The sequence below is a fragment of the Mus musculus genome, chromosome 16 (genome assembly GCF_000001635.26).
Source record: "Mus musculus strain C57BL/6J chromosome 16, GRCm38.p6 C57BL/6J".
NCBI lineage: Eukaryota > Metazoa > Chordata > Mammalia > Rodentia > Muridae > Mus > Mus musculus.
The window spans coordinates 72,938,448-72,959,999 of record NC_000082.6 but is presented as its reverse complement, the minus strand read 5'-3'; the positions used below and the strand labels follow the sequence as shown (position 1 = coordinate 72,959,999).

At 38.1% G+C, this 21,552-nt stretch overlaps 1 protein-coding gene and 1 long non-coding RNA gene across 16 annotated transcripts in view; one reads left to right on the top strand and one right to left on the bottom strand.

Annotated features, from left to right (window-relative positions):
* Positions 1–21,552, bottom strand: part of Robo1 (roundabout guidance receptor 1) — a 1,019,974-nt gene that overhangs the window by 87,492 nt on the left and 910,930 nt on the right. For 11 of the 15 annotated variants that reach the window (XM_006522960.4, XM_006522963.4, XM_017316894.2 and 8 more), the window contains one exon: positions 3,717–3,725. The exons of the other annotated variants lie outside the window; for them this stretch is intronic. In XM_006522960.4, coding sequence (XP_006523023.1) covers positions 3,717–3,725 — 9 coding nt within the window. The remainder of the gene's footprint in view (positions 1–3,716; positions 3,726–21,552) is intronic. 15 annotated transcript variants of the gene reach the window in all.
* Gm52247 lies at positions 472–19,661 on the top strand. The gene is made up of 3 exons (XR_003951918.1): positions 472–598; positions 7,793–8,076; positions 15,330–19,661. It is a non-coding gene; the product is annotated as a predicted gene, 52247 (long non-coding RNA).

The window sequence follows — 21,552 nt, the reverse complement described above, 5'->3', positions numbered from 1 at the left end:
TAATCACTGACCACCCTCCCTTTAAACTAAAATTGCTAAGTGCATATTTATAGAATGAAATAGAGTTGTATTGTGAAGAGTTATTACTTAACCTAGAATCCTCACATTTAGAAGAATTCTTGAGCTACAAGCTGACCCTTCCCATTCAATTCATACCCGAAAATTATTGTATGAATAAATATTATCTTTTCTCACTGAGAGCTGCTTCAAGGTGAATGATGTCTAATCACGCACATGCAAGATCTCTAGATCCAGGCAGGGGCTGAAATTACTTTAATTTACCTCAAAAGCCCCTGAAATGCTACCATGCAAATTAGAGCCATTTAAAATCTTCAGTCCAATTATTCGAATAGAAATGGATTGAAAGCAATAGTGGAGTGACGTGCCCCCTTCATTTACATGGGCAAGGGCATGTTCAAACAGAATATATATGGAAATGAGGGCAGGTTCAGAACATCTGCTCATCCTGACATCATAAATACTGCCAGCTTTGTCCAAACTGTTTGATTTAGACAGACGTGAATGGCTACTTCATCCACCAGTCAATAGCGTGTCAGAAAATTGCATCAGTTACATTGAGGGCAACGGCAGCTGAAAGGTATGTATGCTGATAGAGCAGGCCTGGGTGGGAAATTGGAGCCTGCGTTTGGACTGGGCATTGCACAGGAAAAAAAAATCAAACAATATGTACTGAGTATGGCCTTTTACTTAATGTGTAGAATTCCCAAATCCACTTCCTACCAGCTGTCTGAAAAAGCTAACTGTTCCCTCTTGTCTCAGCGCATGCCTGACTTCTAACGCCTTATACAGGGCTGGGGTCCTCTAACCCACTTTTCATGGCCAGTCCCCTCGTGGCCTTCGTTCCCTTGAAAGTATTTTCAGATGCTTTTGTTAGTCACTTAAGGTTACTCCCTAGAACAAATCTGAATTGAAACTCAGATGCCACCTAAGAATGTCACCAGACTGCCTACGGGAGTAAGGGTTTTTACTTTCTCAGAGCTTCCTTATTAGCATATATGAATTAGACAAAATAACGGGGTTTACTCTGACACTTTCATACATGTGTGTGACGTGTGTGATCGTGTGTAATTCCATGACTCATTTCTCTCTGATTCCCTCCTCAATCTTGGTGACCACCCCTGCATTTACGACTTTGTTTTCTTATTTATTTGTTTGTTTGTTTATGTATTTGTGAACCAAGGAGAATGGTTATTTTCAAAAAAATATTTGGAAAGTTAATTTTATTTTTTTCTTATATTTTCAGGTCAATTGTATCTGATATACATATGTGTGTGTATGTATATATATATACATATATATACATATATATATTATATTACAAAAGTATATCATAAAAGCATATTAAAACCTATTTAATAGGTGTATCATATATAGCATCATAACTATATCAATATAAACATATATATAATCATAACTATATCAATATAAACATTCTTTAAAAAAGAAAATATAATGTCACTTGTCCACAGTTAATATTGTAATAAAAACTGAAGAAAGTAATTAGGTCTCTTAACTTCTAGATAAATGTATTTTCTTCTAGGCTTTTTTCTTTTTTTAATTGAAGGTTAGTAGACAATCTAACAGTTGATTAGAAAATAATAGGATACTTGCAAAATAAGGTCAAATGTTTTCAAAGGTTCTCTAACTTACAGAAGATAAAATACAAAGCCGGGAGACACAGTTGGAGTTCAATTTGGTCAAAATGAAGTTCTAGCTTATAATTTTTTTTTTTTTGGTAGAAAACCTGTGATTGTGACCGAGTGGTTGACTCATGAATTTAGCTAACGCTGTCATTACCTAGGTAAAATAATAAGCATGTTCCTGGATGCCTGGGGATGGTCCCTCCTGGACCAAGTCAAACAGGAGCATTTTCCTCCTTAGACTAACTAATGTTATTAGACTTAGAAACTCAGAGCTGACTGGATAATAAACGAAACCTAGACTAGAGTTTGGTTTCTTTCAATGAAAGAAAACCAAATGATTAATTAGATGCGTGGGAGCAGATGACTTTCCAATACGAAGGGAATCCAAGTAGAAAAATATAAATGTTCAAACCACTCAGTCAAGCGAAGCCTTGGGGTGGTCTCCATCCCAAATCTCAGGGGCTCGCCTAGGAATCCGTGCCAGAGACTGTTTCTTTTATAAAATGCCAGCTCTCCTCAAACCTCAAAGACTTATTTGGGGAAAAGGAATACAAACCCTTATGCTAACTACATTTATCCTGAAGCAATCCTTCCACACAGGATATTTGCTTGGAAATGATTTAGTATATTCTGTAGGCATAGGCTTTAGCCAACATCAACAGTGACATCAGCCACAAGAGACTCCTTAGAAACAAAATCTACAAATCCTCCTCCGACTGGTGTGGTGGCATAAGCTTATAGTACCAGCTACCCAGAAGGTCTACAAAGACAATTGCTGGTATCTAAGAGTTTGAAGCCAGAAATATCACGCTTTAAAAAATAAACCCAGGGGAAAAAATCCTTTCTCTATGTCTGTCAGATATCAGACATAGTTTTATCTATAAGGGAAAAAGACTAAATACATTTCTATTAATATATATTTATTTTGACTGAAGAGATTCACCACATACACAGATCTGATGGTTTATGACTATATATTATATTGTAATGTTTTTTGAATTCTAAATTACTTAAGTTAGCTGTGTTCAAAGGACATAATGATATAACCAATAGAGTAATATAGTAGGTACTGTAAATATGAAAAAAAATGGACAAAGAAAAAAAAGAACAACTGCCAATAATTCTACCATGGACACTAGGTAATATTTTTTAACAAGATACTACTAAAACACCATTTTAATAATTATTCAGTAAATAATGTACTATCATGTGTAACATAATCAATCAATCTCTATTGTTTCCCATTTTGATTTTTTTCTTTCTTCTCAATAATAGCTCCGTAGATTCAGCACCTAACATACCCCATTACTGAAAAGCCCATCCTACACGTGTGAATATGAAAGAATAATAACCACGTATCCTTAAACAACAGTGAGAGAGATTTAAGGTGAAAATGATGCACTAGCCTATCTTTTGGCATCACAATTTCTCTCAACGTGGCATTCTGTGAACACCAATGAATGAATGGATCTTCTAAATTAAGTGCAAAGGACTTCATCTAAAAACAAAAGCAAATTTTATATATTCCATCTGGTTAATTCCTACATGAAATGAAATGAACCTTATAGAAAACCAATGGAGATGAGCAGTAAGAAGCTCCAAGCCCAAAGTAAGTCAGGAGCTGAACTTTAAGGACTACTGAATTATAATTACAAAACAATGCACTTGAAACAAAGAAAACTGAACTGTTCTCCTGACATATGTTGTGTTCTTTTAAAGCTATAGAGGTATAAAATAAAATTGTCCTTCATTTACCAAGATACAATGCTAAGACTTATCTTGTATTTCAGGAAGGAAATAACTCAAGGGCTCAGATCACACATGACTTAATAAGACAGAAAGTTAGCAAACCCATTACCTTTAACTCTTTGTCACAGTTACCCATACTTCCTGCAGATTTATTCTGTGCAGTCTGTCTTTGTGGCCAAGGACAAGTGAAACATGGATGCTGATTGGTTGAAGGACATGGAAGGGTATGGATGGGAAGGGGAAGAGAAGTTCCACTCACAGTGACACGGTGATTAGGAGATGGCCAAGAAAATGTCAACTTACCAGACCCAACTAAAACAAAACAAAAAAGAAAACATGGAATAAATAAAAATAAGGAAATGAACGAGCAAAATGAAACAGACAAAGTAGTAAGATTTGACTTAAACCGTGATTCTGCTTTCACATCCACTAAAGAACACACTCGTATTTAGACACGCTGATCACACTCTCCATGGATGAATATTTGTGCACTTCGAGCACAGTCATGAGTAACTTAGGAAAACAGAAATGAGTCTTGAAATCGATACTATGGAGAATGGTAGATCGACGTGCAGACAGTAATAATATTGTAAAGCGTCTTTCAAGAATTTTCTGCTTTGCTCTCAGGTAACAGGTACTTTTTAAGGAATGGAGTTTCAAAGTGGTATGAATATTAGCTGCTAACTCTACACAAAAATGAAACATACACAATTCTAAGATAAAGAATGTGAAAACTCAGGCAGACCCACTGATAGGTTGATTTTTATAAGTCTCACACCGGCAATGGCATTCCACTCAACCCAAGGTACTCATACTCAACTATATGTACAGATAAGCCCCATACTGATGGATAATGATGCTAAAGATCAGGGTGGGCTCTGAGAATCTGTCTTTCTGATGAGCACCAGACGAGTCATACTAGTCCATGACCATGAGTTTAGATGGAAGACCTCAATAATGAGCTTATATGTGTGCATATTTTTAATTGAAAAATATATGTATGTATGTATGTGTATATATACAGGAAAAACACAACATATTTAAAAGTCAAATTCACAGTATTCATTTTCAGGCTGAAACATAATGTTAATACAGTAATGTTTCCTTAAAATTATACAAAGCAAAGAGTCTGTTTCTTTATTTCAGAAGTAAAGGTCACTGCTATCAAGATCTTCATGCACCAGAGTGGGAGCCTACAATCCACTTCATACAAATAAAAAGTTCCCAAACCAAAATTTATTTAACTTGATACATGTCCCTGTAGTTTACATTCAAGTCAAGGACTCTGGCTTTGAGGCAGTTCAGTCATAAAATAGAAAAAAAGCTCTCTTGTACATTTCTCCCACATATGCAATATTTTAAAGTGAGTCAAATATTTAATATGTGTAAAATTTTATTTTTGATTTTAGTGAAATAATAGGCATTATTTAGAAGAGTTTAAAAATTGTAGAAGAAAAACAGGTGAAAAAGTCATTTTTACATTTCTTAATAACTTAAAGCGATTGACTTATACAGCAGGAGGATACCCAGGACCTACAAAAGGGACCTGAGTGTCAGTCAAATACTATTTGAATCAACAAAAGTTGTAGAACTGTTTCAAAGACTAACATTTGAAAGCAAACTTACCAGATTAACACAGTTAGGTTAGGAGATTAGACAAATGATTCATACAGGTTCTTCAATATTTCTCATTAAAAAAATTCTTTATATTTTAAAAATGGAAGAAAAGCAATACAGTTACTGGAAGCTGCTCCTTTAAGATTTAAAGTGCCCTTTCTTCCTTAAAGTTTTATCAACAATCCACAGGACCAAAATGAATCACATGCCAGAACTTCAGGCTAAAATGTTTTGCAAATTGTACCAATGACAAACAACAATTCTTACAGTCTATTAAAGACCTGAAATATTATCTAAGAACATATCTCATCATAAACACTAAAAGGGTCAGAAGTCCTTGAGAAAACTCTATCTGAACAATGGAAGACTTTCAAGCTTTTAATAACGACGATCATCAGGAACTGATCCCAAATACCTTAGTAAAAACCCATTCACAGTTCATAGCACCTTTTATTTGTTCCAGTGTCAACAAATAAAGAAGTGAACAAACAAACTTGGCAAATCCTACATATTCCTCTACTAGTATTTTTTTCCAAAGGAAATCATTATTCTTTCATTTCTCTTCTAAAATATTAGTTATACAAATTTCTTTAAATTCTTCATACACTTCATCTTTCTCTACTTTCCCCTTGAGAGTCAAGCCAGTTTCTTTTTTTTTATTCACAGAGCATAGATCTGTCTATAAAATGGGTCTCGACTCTATTTTTTTTTTTTATGTAGTATGTCAAAAGAAATGTCCAGACAGCAGAGTGACTTGTAACCTGCCATTGAGAATCCCATGAAGTGCACCACACACAGGGGGCTTCACTCTCGCCTAACTCTTCTCAATGCCCCCCAATCTAAAGACTTACAACACCTCTCCATCTCTGCTTCCTCCCCGGTAGCAACAGCATTTCTATGGCACAAAGACAAAATCACGGAATAAACTGAAGACCAGAGTTAGATCCGTGGACCTATGGACATCTGACTTTCAATACGGAAGCCAGACTTACCTTGAAAACAAAAGACACCATCTTCAACAAATGGTGTTAGTCAAACTGCATATATGCATATAGAAGAATACAAAGAGATCTGTACATAGCACCCTGCACTAAAAAACCCAAACAACCAAACCAAAACTCAACGTAAAAGGGATCAGTGTCCTGTATATAAAACTAGATAGAGTGAACCTGATAGAAGAGAAAGTAGACAACACCCTTCAACTCATTGGCACAGGAAAAGGTGTTGAGAACAGAACACTGTTAGCACAGGCACTAAGACCAACAATTAATGAAGAAGGAAGGCACTATGAACTTGAGATGCTTCTGCCTGGCAAAGGACACCATCATTTGGACCACAGAATGAACAACTCAAGCAAAGCACAGGGAAGCTGCAATTACCAGGAAGGGCCAGGGAACTACATATTGATTGCAGACTTGGATGCCTTTAGGGGTCTTAAAAAATACGTTGTTTCTACTTGCCCATAGCAGTTTCAACAAAACACTACAGACAGCAGAAAATAGAGACTTTGAATCTTACAGCATTTGCTATGCTGTGATTTTTAAGTGGCTATTCAGAGGCATAGAGCGGAACAACTGGATAGACCACCCTGCCCAGTGGTTTCTCCATAGATTATATCTACACATTGGTAAAGTCTGCTTTAAATGATGTTTAAAAATATTCTTTATAGTGTTTAAAGATGTATCAGCCTGTGTGTGAAACATGTATGAGGTCTTGAATTCAAGCAGCAGTTGGAAAATACAAATATTCTGCCCTAGTAATATCACTTTCAATTGATGAAAAACTTTACATAAATAGTTTTTAATGTGAAATTTAAAAGGTATCAAAAAATTAAAGAAGGTAAACTATTTATGTATTGTAGTATGATTAGATTTTGAATTTTACATTAATATCCCATTACTTGAAGTCCTATGGCAAATATATTTTAGTGTATCCTTACAAGTGATATATGAGTGATTGGGTTTTTCTCTGGTAACCATAAGATACACAGTTAGCATAGGTTCTGTCTCTAGCAGTGAATGGGGCAGAGAGGTGAGAATAAAGAAGACTGGAGTAGTAATTGGGAATAATTCATGTATTTGAAACTGCTGGTCTATGCCATTAGAAGGTTTTATATTAAAGCAAGCTTCCATACTGAAGGGCCCACGTTAGGATTAAAGAGAACAGCAGCTTTCTTCATGTGGATACAAGAGAGATCATCCGCTCCAAATTCTTGTCATTAATGGGACTGTTTTCATTATGAGCAGCTAATTTCTAATGGATCCTTAAATTCCCGGGATTTATTTTCATACTCTTCTACAGCGAAGAGCAGGGTTCAGTTAACAAGTCTGAAAATTGAGATTTTTTTTCTTTTCTTTTAAACCTCATTGTGGAAGAAAAATGAACGGGCTGCAAAGTCAGTGAGCTTTAAGGAAGAAGCATATTTTGGGCCACGCAGCAGAAAGCTGGCTTTCAAGTAATGAAGGTATCTCCATTTGAACCAAGGAAGCCCATTCACTGGCGTGTGAGACTTTCGGGCATAAATACACATGAATGATAATATCACTAACAATCAGAAGCCCTTCGGGTACTTTAATACCCGGTATTATTTCTTTTTTGGGGGGAAAGGTTTGAGTTTAACATAAAAGCCTGTCATTATGTCTTTTAACTTTGCAGACATAAAAATAGAGAGAATAAAGGGGATATTTTAGAATGTACTTAATGGATACATAAAACACTGTGAACTTTTTGCCTCTGATCAAATACCTCCTGTCATTCCGCAGAACAATGGCTCGGGAGGCAATTTTGGTTGTCAGGACTGAAGTGGGAGAGAGGGGATGAGGCAGAGCTTCCTGTCTTCAGTGAGCAGCAGCCACAGATGCTGAGGATCCCACCACAGCATCCAGGACAGCCATCACAACAAGGAACGATGGGTCGCAAGATGCCAGTCGTGCCAGACAGAACCGAGAAACCTTGCTGTCAGCTCTTTGTTTCATTTAAATCTTCTCTGAGGATGGTCTAACAAACCACGCACCCTGACCTTTGAGCAATGACTGACACGTCTTAGGTAATGGTTGAAAGCTTGTATTCTTCTTCTTTTGCTTCCAAAATTACCCACTTTCCTTTAGAGCAATCATTTTTTTAAATGCTGCCCATTGTGTATCTGTGCATTAAAGAATCCATGATTCAAATGCCTATGCCCTGTCACCCGCGATGACAGCCTACATGCCGCAAAACACAAGTTCTCAGGATCATAGTTCGAAGTGTAACAACGCCGGTGTCTTGGTTTTGAAGCTGGAAGCCTAGATCTTTCTATTCCTCTTCCTTGAAAGTAAAGACTCCTTCCCTGATTGCGCTTCTCAGTATCCCTGATTCCATCGACTTATTTACTACTATTTAAAGAGAATTAAAGTAATTTTGAGCAGTTTTTCCTTCACAAATAACATGTGACAATCACGCTTCCCTTTCCTTACTTTCCGTTATCCCCTCCCTCCCTACCTGATGCTCTCCTTCCCAATTATACATATTCCCCCCCCATAATACTTTTCCTCTCAATGAGATCTCCTACCCTTGGTCACCATAAGTCTCCCATGGGAGATCACTCCTGCTACAGATTCCTAACTGCAATGGCCACATCAGCTACAGTAAACACACCATTTAGAGTATACCTCCCAACTTCGGGTTCTTACAGTCTCTTCCCAATAACATGCCACCCCCCAATGATATCTTTCTTCTCAATTAGATACCCCACCTCAACCCCTGGAAGTCTTGCACAGTTGATCACTCTTGCTTCAGGTCATTATCTGCAATGTTTATATCATGTACAAAACCCACCTTTGCAGAGTTCTCTTCTCCATCTCCTGGCACTTATAATATTTCTATCCCCTTTCTCACGATGTCCTCTGGGCCTGAGAGTGTGTAATATAAATATTTCATTTATAGCTAAGTGCTCAAAAGTCCCTTATTTGCAGTCCTGTAACTCCTATAGGAGTTAGGAATCCCTTTGTTTGACCATAGCCCATTGCTAAATGAGGCCTCTCTGACCTAGGCTGAGAGTTGAAACAGTCTGCATGTATAAACATACATATTTTGAAGGGAGTTTACATACATTTAGCAAATATCAGTTAAGATTCCTGCATAGTGCCCAATTGACACTACATTCAACTACCAAACTGCTCACCTGAACTAATACCTTACTTTTTTCCTAATCTGATATCCAATAAAGCCATATTGGTTAAAACCAACACAAACAAGATGCATCCATTAGTATGTTTTGGCATTAAAAGTCCTTCAATATAGTCTTAAGTCTCTCAAATTGAGAGTTACCGGCTTAGTGTGCCTTAGCTGTGTGACACTTGGGTGTTTTCTTACGTCACTTGCCTGCTGCCCTGACCTTTTGAATATGACATACACCACAGTGCATCTAATCCCCAAGCTTTTATCAAGTGGCAAGTGTTTCCCACGTTACAAATCCCCGTTAGAGATGAACTGCAACACCTCTCAAATCCAGGGGAAAATGCTTTCCCTATGAATGTATGAATCTACTTTTCATACTCCGTGGTTTCATGAGTGTGGACCTGTATCGCCTCCCTCGGCTGTTGGCCTATCTGTTTACCCTTCGCAAGTCTCAGCACTTTTTGTAGGCTATGTAAAGTGTTGAGAAATGTCCAATGAATGATGATGCCTCTCTTTAGGCAGCATATTTCCGGGAAGCCCTGGAACAGGATGGCTGATGATAACCTTAAACAACTGACAGTAAAACCACTTTGGATGGAAGCAATCTCCACAAAAAATCATGTATGTGATCGTGAAAACTGTGTAGAATTTTAATAATAAAGAGCCATCAGTATAAGCTGTGCGCTCTGGACTTACAATGGAAACTTTCTCAGCAGCTACAGAGAGTTCAATCTTCCATTGGTGCCACGGGAGGGTACGGAAGACTCAGTCCCCTGGTAAAGTTCACCCCTCAGGTAAAAGCAGGCTTGGAATTCAGGTGTCTCCCTCACCCAAAAGTATGGGGAGAATATGTGATTTATACGATATATTCTATATGTAGCTTTATCCCAAGCAAAATGTCATAATAGTCAATTTCATCTCAAAAACAGGATAGGACAGAGCATTGAAGACAAACACCTCTAAGGTATGCAGTCAAAAGGCCAAATCTTTATCATCCAAGTCTGCAATTTAATATAAAGGAATATCAGGCCCCCGTTCCCTAATTTTTATGCTAGTTTCTAAGTGAATGATTTTAAAAGTGTGCAACCATGGCTAACCTTCAGTTTCCTGAGACCCAGCACAGAATTGCGTTACTTAAACATTTATTCCCTAGGAATATAACTCAAACCAACATTAGGCAGTAACTTCATCTGTAAGAGTGAAAAGGCAGATCTCCTCTATTCGCTAATGACTTAAAAGGTACTGTTTGAAATAACTGCTCTGCCATCCGCCAGGCTGACTTTCTAAGACATCTTTGTAAATCGGTCCATCTATCAGGTTTAATTGTGCAGCGCTCCAACGTCTCCAGCAATAGCATCAACCACACAAAATGAATGTCCCTAAGCTAACTTTAATAACCATTTATGGATTTCCATGCCCTTATAAATCTGTTACAAAGCAATTACTCAGAGTCATTTTGTCTTAAACTCATTTGAGCGAGTTTTGCAGGTGTGTTTGTGCTGGCTCACTGGATATCGAATCCTAAGAAGTTTGAAAACCAAATGAATGTGCTCATGCCATAGTAATCTTATTTTTTGTTGTTGGTTTGTTTGCTTTGCAAAGTTTAGGTAAAGTATTTTGAAGTGCTAATTTAAAATGTAGACAGAACATTTTTAAAAATGAAAAGTTTAAATTTACTCCACAGTTTGAAGTTGCTGGCTTAAAAAAAAATGAACGGACACTAGATGCCACAAAGTCATATGGAACTCTTTTAACCATGACATGTTGTTTGGAATGTTCTGAAAGGTCTCTTTAGACCCAGAAATAGCGAGTACTCGTTACCCTTAATTAGCACTGTGTATATCTGTCAAAATAGCTGAAATCATAGCAAACGGATAATAAAAAAGTTAGTATATATATATATGCATGGGTAAAATATATTATATATTATATTATATATTATATATATGCATGGGTAAAAATATATAATATTAGTATATAATGCATGGATTAAAATCAAAATTTCAATTATTTAGTATAGTTATTTTATCCAAGGTTCCTCGTAAGGAAAAATGTCCTTAGTGCACTCAACAATTATCAATTATTCTCTTTGCGAAAATTCTATTACACAATGAGTAATGAAAATTCACTTAATTTATGTCTAAAATATTCTGGATAAAATTTACTAAGCAAATCTGAATTGGAGAATTAAAATTAATTATACCAAATAATACACAATCACACTCAATGACTCCAAGCCTAAAAATTCTATGAGATTGTTTGCAAGAAACCTAACTTTTGAGTGTGAGTGCTCTGCCAATGGCTAGAAAGAAAAGGCCATTTATTTCTGCCAGTCTCATTCTCAGACTCAATTATGCACATTTTATAGATCCGCATGGCCCATGATACATGTCCATGGTGACAACACTATTTGAGAATGGGGGTTACTAGAAACAGTCAGTTAGTCATCCATCCAACTGGGGCTGTAGAATACCTTCTCCATGCTTGTGAAGATGGGCGTATCCCATGTGAGACTCAGAACACAATGGGAGGGCCAGGCTGAGCTCTTCACAGGCTGAATGAGAACTTGCCCAGGACCCTCTCATGTATGCATTATTTCGTCCTTCTGACTGCTCTACTTATTTCTTCAATTATTTGATGGCACATACATTAAGAGTGCTTCAGATTAGTGGTATTAAGGTCACTGGTGAAAGACTTCTTTGGGTTAGTTTTGAAGCCTTTCATTTAAATGACAAACATCCATCCCACACCTTTACTGGAGAATTAAAGAAATCTAAGAGAACGTTACATTTTTCAGCTATTATTCAGGTACAACAGCTATTTTCTTTAAGGTTCAAGAACATAAGAAGCTCAATGGGAGGAGAGGCCCTTGGTCCTGTGAAGGCTTGATGTCCCAGTATAGGGGAATGCCAGGACTGGGAATGGGAGTGGGTGGGTTGGGGAGCAGGGGGAGGGGGAAGGGGATAGGAGATTTTCAGAGGGGAAACTAGGAAAGGGGATAACATTTGAAATGTAAATAAAGAAAATAACTAACTTAAAAAAATAAAAAAGAACACAAGGAGCTCTTCACCCCTCTTGGAAGAAATAAATTAAAAAGAAAAACAGCTTTATAATCTAAAGTGCTGGTGTGTCTCTATCTCATGAACTAGTGATAGAAAAAAACTTACAAAAGAGTTGGGTAGGCAAATAAAGGAACAGCAGAAGTGGTCTTAGGCATCCTATTAACCCCACTGCATCAGAACATCGAGGAGAGGGCGTTAGTCTCCTAAACCTTTCTCTTGCTCAACTGTACCAAGACGCCATTCAACTTCGGATGATGGTCTTTTCCTTTTGGCTTCCTCACTCATTGGCCAAATAGACTTTGTGCAAGGTGCTGTCACATGTTGCTTTTTGAGTGTTTCCTATTTTATAACACAAACCCTTTCTAGATTGTTGTTGCCTTAAAAAGTCATAACCTTTAAATACAAGATAAGAAAAGGCCAGATGAATGCATAACAACACACAGGTGGTATTTAGGATAAGGGTCCTGAATTCATCATCTTTAAGAGTAGCAACACATGCAGGAGATGTTGCTTTTGTTGAGGTGGTGGTGGTGGTGGTGGTGATGTGTGTGTATGTGTGTTCCCTTTGACCTCTTAATACAATGTTTATTGTAGCAAGCTAATTTCCAGGACTTCTGTGAATTGTTGCAATATACAATATGTTTCTAAAACCCATCATCTCCTAAAGCAGTTGACTCTCTCTTGTTACAGTCTAGCAAAAGTGTTCCATATTTATCAAAATTCATCCAGCCAACAGGTAAAGCTTTGCAGGTAAAGATCACAGTACGATGATGAACTCAGTGCTCTTAACCAGGATCCTGGATTCTAATGAACCTAACTTGAACCTGCAAAGGGCCCCTCGATGCTATTAGTTTTGGCTTTGGCTCAAATAACCACATTAAGGGCCAGACACAATGCACTATTATGTTGCCAGCCTTTGTGAAATCAGCAATTTAAGGGAACGGTTCCAACAAATGATTTAAATGAAGTCCACATCAAAGTAAGGAAACTCCAAACAGAAGGTCTTGCTTTTAGTTTTTTTTTTCTCATTACTTTTTTATACCTAGATATTATATGAGTTCTAAAACAAGCATGTGACCCCCCTTACACAAAGATCTGCTGTGTTGCTAAGGCTCCATTCAGTGAAATCTGTGATGCAAACCTCACATTTATCAGTTAGGTCTTTCTTTTTCCAGGATTTGTTTTTTGAAAGACAGTTTTAAAGTTTGTAACTTACTTTTGTCAGTAAAATCTACAGTACTTATACTTATATAGCTTCTTAAGTACCAATTGATCAATTGACCTGATTTTTCACTGTAATTCTGAATTCTGAAATAACCATCTAGCACTCTCAAAGGGCCACATGTAACCACGACATGATAGAAAACCCATATTATCTTATTGTCAAAAGGGTAACTTTTATATTAGAAAATGACTAAGTACAGGGATGCTCATCTCTTCTAATGGAAGATACCGCTTGATCCAAATTTTAAGGCTAAATTCTATGTCAATTATTGCCAGGGATTATCCACCCAAGCAGTGATCAATATATTATGGCATTGGTTTCACGAGCCCTGTGGACATCAAAATCTAAAGGCATTGAAATTCTTATAAAATGGTTTCATGTTTGCATACAACAAAGATACACCCCCCTATATTTGAATTCTTCTACATCACACATTATACCTATTACAGTATAAATAGTTACAGTACACTATTAAGTAATGCTGGCAATGATAATTGAACACATCCAGCCCAGACAATGATTCCTTGCAATCCTGCAGATGTTGTGAATACCTCTTTCCTTTCAGCTCACTCAGTTGTACTTGTATTATAAACAGATTGAATCTTTGAAATGAAGAATGAAAGAATCCAGCATTATTCCTTCTCTCTAGAAAGTCAGCAGCACTGAGATCCCAGAAATCCCAACCAATATGTAAAAAAGAACCACGGTATTCATAAATTCATCTACTTAAAACAAATTGATTGTTTAAGCCTCAAGCTTTGATGTTTAAGTTTTATTGACGGGTACTTCCTGTTTCCAAGACTATATAAGAACGATTTTGTAGTTGCACATATGACTCATGTTATCTTTCATACAACTACTGATAAACAGCCAAGGACACTAAAGATGGGTAATGACTGCTATGTTTTATACATGGCACTTACTTTCCAGAACCTGTTGAATATTTTATGTTCACTGGCTGCTTCCACTCTCCAAATATCCTTTGGGAGGAACACCACACCCCCATTTTACTGATGAGCAAAACAAGACTCAGAAATGTCATAACTCATTTAGCCAGCTTTCAGCACAAGTTACAGTGTTCCAAAAGATGGTATGGTTAATTTCCCCTGCACGCTGTTCTCTGCAGAAGCAAAGAATAAGGCTCTCAAAACAGTCTACTTAATACTCAGTAAGGACTAATGAGCCGGCAATAATTTTTCTTGAAGAACTATGTTAGATGATGACCATACGCTCTATTAATGATCTACCAAAGTCTTAAATCTCGATACATATTGGATGGAAATTACAACTAATCTGACAAACCTTAAAGGTTTGTTATTGTTGTTGCTCTGCTGTTGTTGTAGGGTGAGGGTGGGGTAAGAGGATGAGAGAGAGAACCATGGGACCTGCCCTTGACTCAGGACTTCCTAATCCATCTCTACTCTTGTGGGAACTTCAATGAGAACTATGTTAAGTTATTTTATTTAGTTTACAACAGATGAGAACACTACCACTCAGAAAAGCTCTTTGGCTTGCCTAGATGACAGGGAACAGGTCCTGCCCTTGATTGTCACATGCAGAAGACCTTTTTGTAGTATGGAGGATATCATGGTGCTCAACTAACTTCTTGTGTGAATCTGTCTGGGTGAAGGAGTACCCAGATAGCTGGAGAAACAAGTGTGTTTGCAGGGGTATTTTCAGAAGAGTTTACCCATTAAAACTGTACACTGAGCATTTAATGTGCATTCCTTACTTCATGCATTGCCAAATACTTATGACTTTCTATTTGTTTTTACATTTGTGTTATACTATGGAAATGATGTTACAAACAGCAAACTCAAATAACTTTTTTTTTTTTTGCATTCCTGTTCAAATGAGTCATGAAGCAGTAGAAACCATCTGTAGCATCAACAATGCATTTGACTGAAGACCTGCCAAGGACAGCACCACATGAAGCAGTGGTTCATGAAGTTTGCATTGACTAGGAGAGCCATGAAGATGAGAAGCAGAGTGCTCTGCCGTCAGCGGTCCACAAGAACCGAATGAGAGCAATCACTGAAGCTGGTCCTGGGACAACTACACAAGCAGTTGCCAACAAACTGAATGTGGACCACCCCGTGGTCATCTGAAGCACATTGGGAAGGCAAAAAGCTTGCTAAGTGGGGAGCCTCATGAACTAACCAAACTGTTTTCTTAAAAGCTATCCCTTTGGTGGCTGGAAAGATGGTTCAGAAGTTAAGAGCTCTGACTGCACTTCCAGAGGTCCCGAGTTCAATTCCCAGCAACCACATGGTGGCTCACAACCATCTGTAATCGGATCGGATGCCCTCTTCTGGTGTTTCTGAAGACAGTGACAGTGTACTCACATACATAAAACAAATAAATAAATCTTTTTAAAAAGCTGTCCCTTTGAACTGTTGTCCTCTCTCAATCCATACAATAGCAATGTGCAGTTTCTTGATAGGATTGTGTCATGCTAAGAGAGATGAACTGTATACAATGAGTATCTCAGTGACTTGACTGAGAAGATACTCCAAAGCACTTCCCAAAGCCGAGTTTGTAAGCAAGAAGGTCATGATCACTGTTGAGTGATCTGCTGCAGGTCTGACCCAACACAGCTTTTGAGCCTGGGAGAAACCATTATCTCTGAGAAGGAGACCCAGCAAATGGATGAGGTGTGCCCCAAGCTGAGGTTTGCACCGCTCACACTACTCAGCAGAAAGAATTCAGTTCTTCAGGGCAATGTCCATTCACATGTCACGCAACCATGCCGTCCAACACTGAACAAGTTGGTCTATAAATATTTGCCTCATCTAATTGGCATCATCTAATATGAGGTCCTTGTCCCAGGACCCTTTGCCAACCAGCTATCATGCCTTTAAGTTTCTCAACAACCTCTTTTTCAGAAAAAAAGATATTTTCACAACTTTCTAATAGTTCATCAAACCCCAATGCATTGATTTTTATGCGATGGAAATAAAGCAAGTATTTCTCTATTGGTAAAAATAGAGAAAATGGTTGTAATGGTTCCCACTTGGATTGATAAAGATGTGTTTGAGCCTAATGATTCTGATTTAAAAGTCATGGTCTGAAACCGTAATTCCTTTTTCACCAGCCCAAATAAAAGTATAGCGACTTTCATTGAATGGAGGAGCCAGCAGGTAGTTTGGCACAAGAAATAGGCTTGGATCTTATTACAGAGAGATGGGAACCATGATAAGATTTTAATGGAGGGAACTAACACAACTGGATTTGTGTTTTAGATAAGAAAATCTGCAGAGGGTAAAAGATGCTACAGCATCACAGAGAGATGCCAGATACTGGCATTAAGAGAGGTTGAGAAACAATGGGCATAAATGTTTAAAAGGCAGAGGAGTAAGAGTTTGTGATGCCTGGATGGAGACTAGACATGGGAAAGGAGAGTGAGGGATGGAACAGATGGAAACTGTTCTGTACATGAGTTCTGTACAGGGGATCCGTGGAGGATAATGGTAATGTGCACTTCCGGAGGCCATGGAGGACCACAGCAAGTTGCACTTCCGGGTGCCATTGAGTACCACAGCAAGTTGCTCTTCTATATGCTTAAGTCTGCTCTATTGCTCATTACAAAGACAGCAGAAACTTCAAGGTTTCCACAAGCCTCTGAGAGCTGCTTCTCGTTTTGCTGGAAGTTCTAATTGCTCACTAGTTTCCCCAGTTCACTGGGACCCAGCGTAGGGGTCAATCACAAACTGTAGCACCTGAGACATTGCAGCAGAGCTTCCTGTCTGACACATGCCATTGAGCATCAAGGAAAAAGGCTCTGGGAAAAATCCAATTAGTTGCAATTAAATCAGCCCAAAGACAGCCTGGGCTCTTTCCCCCCTCTGCCTTGGTGTCCCCTCCCCCATTTGATGTCAATCTCATAGTCTAAAAAGCAGCCTTCCAGGGGCTGTCACTAACTAATCAGTCCTAAAAAGGATGCACTTTCTCCTTCATTATATACTTGGCATTAATACCGATAAGATGCAAAAGACAATATAATTCTATGGAATAGAATAGAGGATACACTCCTTGGCCAATTCATTTTAGCATTGCTATTATAGGCCAGCAATGAATTTAGAAAGACAGGAATATAGTTTGTGCTTATGTTTAAAGTTAAACATGGAATTTCAGAGAATGGATGATTTCAGATCAAAGTTAAAAAGGGGGGTGGGGTGGGGGACAGTCACTCCCTAGAGAAGAGTTGGAATTCTACAGAACCTCTGTTTATGATCAGAGTATCATCTGACTTGGCAATGGCTGGCACCTGTTTTGTTTTTAACACAGATCCAGGAAACCAGGTATCAAAGGCTAAGTGGTTCCTGTGAGAAGCTTGGGAGGTAGAGGCCGGCAGGTGAAGAGTAGGGTATAAATAGAGATAACAACATAGTTTCCAATGTCTGAGTGTTGCAGCATTCAGTCCCCAAGAGAAACAGGAGAAGTAAGTATCACTTAGTTCCTATTGTGAGAGAGGTGCACAAAAATGGGATTAGATTTTCTTAATGGTTCCACTCAGGGAGATAAAGGCGACTGCTTAGGAAATGGCTGGGGTGTAGACGTCTACACAGTTCAGCTTCCTGTGACTGATGGGACACAGTGATGGGGACATGGTCATTTTGCTGATAGAGTCACAAATTCACTCTGGAAATAAAATTGTGACAGTAATAAGAGCTGCTTTATCGGTGAAGTTGTGAAGAGAGGAGAAAGATTAATGACGCTATCTGGTTTGCCCTGTTTAAGCAATGCGTAGCTCAAGCAATAAAAGCTTCTGCACTGAAGGCAAAATTGGGAACGAATTAGGGTTTAAATCCTAGACAGTCTTGTCCACCTTTCCTTTGCTGTAGTAGTACTCACAAGGGAAATGCCTTTTGAAAAGCTATCTACATAACTGCCATTGAAGTAAGCAATTGACAAATCTTATAATGTAGTTACAAAATGATACGAGAGAGAGAGAGAGAGAGAGAGAGAGAGAGAGAGAGAGAGAGAGAGAGAGAGATTTATTTTTCCTCAATGTTTTAAAAATATTTTGTAGATCTACTCATTCAAAATTCTAAATGTAACCAAAGGGGGAAATATCACACCTTTTAAAAATAAAGCCTCAGGGCTGGAGAGATGGCTCAGCGGTTAAGAGCACTGACTGCTCTTCCAGAGGTCCTGAGTTCAATTCACAGCAACCACATGGTGGCTCACAACCATCTGGAATAGGATCCAATGCCCTCTTCTGGTGTGTCTGAAGACAGCAACAATGTACTCATATAAAAATAAATAAATCTTTATAAAGAAATAATAAAGGCTTGGAATTTGAGTTAAAGGAAGACAAACAAACCTATTCCACAGGATTACTATCTGACTCCAAGAAAAACCTCAAGGCCGGCCTGACAAGCAGCTACCGAACAATGTAATGCTTTTCGATTAAGATCGTCAAATGGTATGAAACAAAAGTCTCGCCATTCTCAAATACCAAGGGGAGCCATAAATTGTAACAGTTTCTGTGACAGTGTTTAAAAGCTTGGCAGAATGCCCTGTGCATCTATTTTCTTCTGGTTAGATTTCATGTCTTATGGATATGTCACAACCTATAAAGTTGTTATAAATACCGCACTAAATATAATTTCCTTTAAAAGATGGGGCTATTATGCTATGTCAGACACTGGTTTGGAAGCTAATTCATCTCTCCCAAGATAGACCTGGCAATCGTAACGCTCACAAATGAGTTATTAGAGTTCAAACATAACAATAGCCTAAGACTGTGGTGAACTGTCTCATTTGTTTATAAGTTGTAATAGCTTTTGTTTGTGGGTTGTTTTTTTAGATTTATAAATTAAATTCTAGAATAAATATGTAGATGGTATGTATACGTGTATAAGGAAATACATACACACATGAGAAATAGAGTTGTAGACAAGTGTGAGGCATAATTAACCAATCACTGATTTGAAATCACAGGTAGTAAATATTGGATAACCCCAGAAGACAATGGACTATTCATGATTGAATTTTCTGAGTAGGAATTAGGCAGAATCTCTTTCCTATCCTAACTATTCTAAACAGGGCTGTTTCCTCATTTTAATTAGTCACATAAGGAGCATAATTAATTAAACATAACAAATGTTATTTTCCCATTGGTCAAATTACCGTTGAGCCTTGAGTCACATTCTGACAGGAAAATTCAGTGGCGTCTACAACTGGATATGCAAGGTAAAGGAACTGAGATTTTCTGGACTCTTGATATTTATGGATGAACTGTTTCTAGAAGCAGGGCAGAATACATTGCAGACTTCAGCTTCCTAATGCCTCCGATCTTTATTGTGACCTTCATTACCCAGAAAGATAGGGACATTTGTATTAAATAATCTATATTTTGATTTAGCACAAAATGTATTTTGGCTTTAGTGTCCTGCTCCCACAGAACTACCACTGCAGGTGGACCTCAGGGGGTGCGGCTGTCAGGGCACAGTGACAAGCTCTGAACAGAGTGACCTCAGCAGGCCATGCAAATCTGAAGTGGTCATTAATATTAAGAGGTTTTAGAGGCTATCTATTCATGAATAATATTATTAGCCTTTGGATTGTACGGAAGGACTCTAGTAGTACAGAGAGAATGATGCATGGGCTGAGGAGTTTAAAATTGGCAAAGCAATCAACCAGATCAGTTAGCAGAATCAGAGCTGATATCAAACACCTCCTGCAGAATGCTCGACAATACAACACTGAGTTAAACTACAATGCCTTTTAACAGTCTGTGTGCCCAATAGTCTTAATATCCATTCATCCACTTAGTTCCTGTTTCATAAAACCTCATCGTAATTGTAGCCCTGGCTTTAATGATTGTAACACAACCTTTGCTACTATCTTTGTGACATACATTGTTAACTTCTGGAAAGTTCAGAATTAAAAAGAATCCTTTGCAAGATCATTATCATTTGCGTCAATCCACAGAATGTTTCCTTATTCTTTTTAACTTCTCTGTAGACAAACAATACAGAGACAACTTTCTGTGCTCCGGGGAGGAGCTGCTGAGTCAGGTTCGGCCTGAGTATCAGTTTATTTACCAAGACACTTACAGTTAGGATTTTTGTCTCGTCTGAAAATTTTCTGTTTCCTTATTTTCTTAGTCTGTCTTACTTTATGCACTTAAAATATTCAATGTGATATTATTAAAATATGCAAATGGTCCAATGATTGCTGCTTTACTCTCTTCCCAGCACAGACCACAGACAGAATGAATCACACATCTGAGCCTCTCCAGCTCTGACCCAATACAGTTGGCTGTTGGCAGTTAGGATCAAGCCACCAGGTGCTGCTTGGGTTTTCCTCCTGTGTCTGTGCTCTTTTGCCACTCAAGCAGAGGTTAAAATGTGGATTCATATTTCAGTTTCAATAAGTATTCGTTAAAACACAGCAGAGAATATCTAAGTAGAAAAGCCAAGGAAGGGCTGGGGGCTGGATTTAGTTCTGTAGAAGATCAACTGCCTAGGAAGAAAAATGCATGAAGATAGTTCCCAGCCTCTCTCTCTCTCTCTCTCTCTCTCTCTCTCTCTCTCTCTCTCTCTCTCACACACACACACACACACACACACACACACACACACGCACACGCACTCACACACAGGCACATGTACACATATACACACATGCAACACACATATACAAATGCACACCCCCCCACAAATATACACAAACACCACATACAAAATACACATACAACATGTACACACAGCAAATACAACACACACATAGCCAGTACACAGAGACACACAAACCATATACAGGCACTTGCCCTCACAATGCACATACCAGAAAAACGCAGATACACACACAGATCATACTAGTACACATGTAGACACCATACACACAGAGAACAGATAAAATACAAACACTCATAACACACACATACATATATAGCTCACCTACAACATATGCATACAATAAATGTAGACACACATACCACAACAAACACATGCACACACACCACACACAAACATACATCACACATGCACTAGCACATACACATGCACACTCACAAATGCAGAAAAGGGATCAAGGGCAGAAGGGGGAGGGAAGGAGGGAGGAAAGGGCA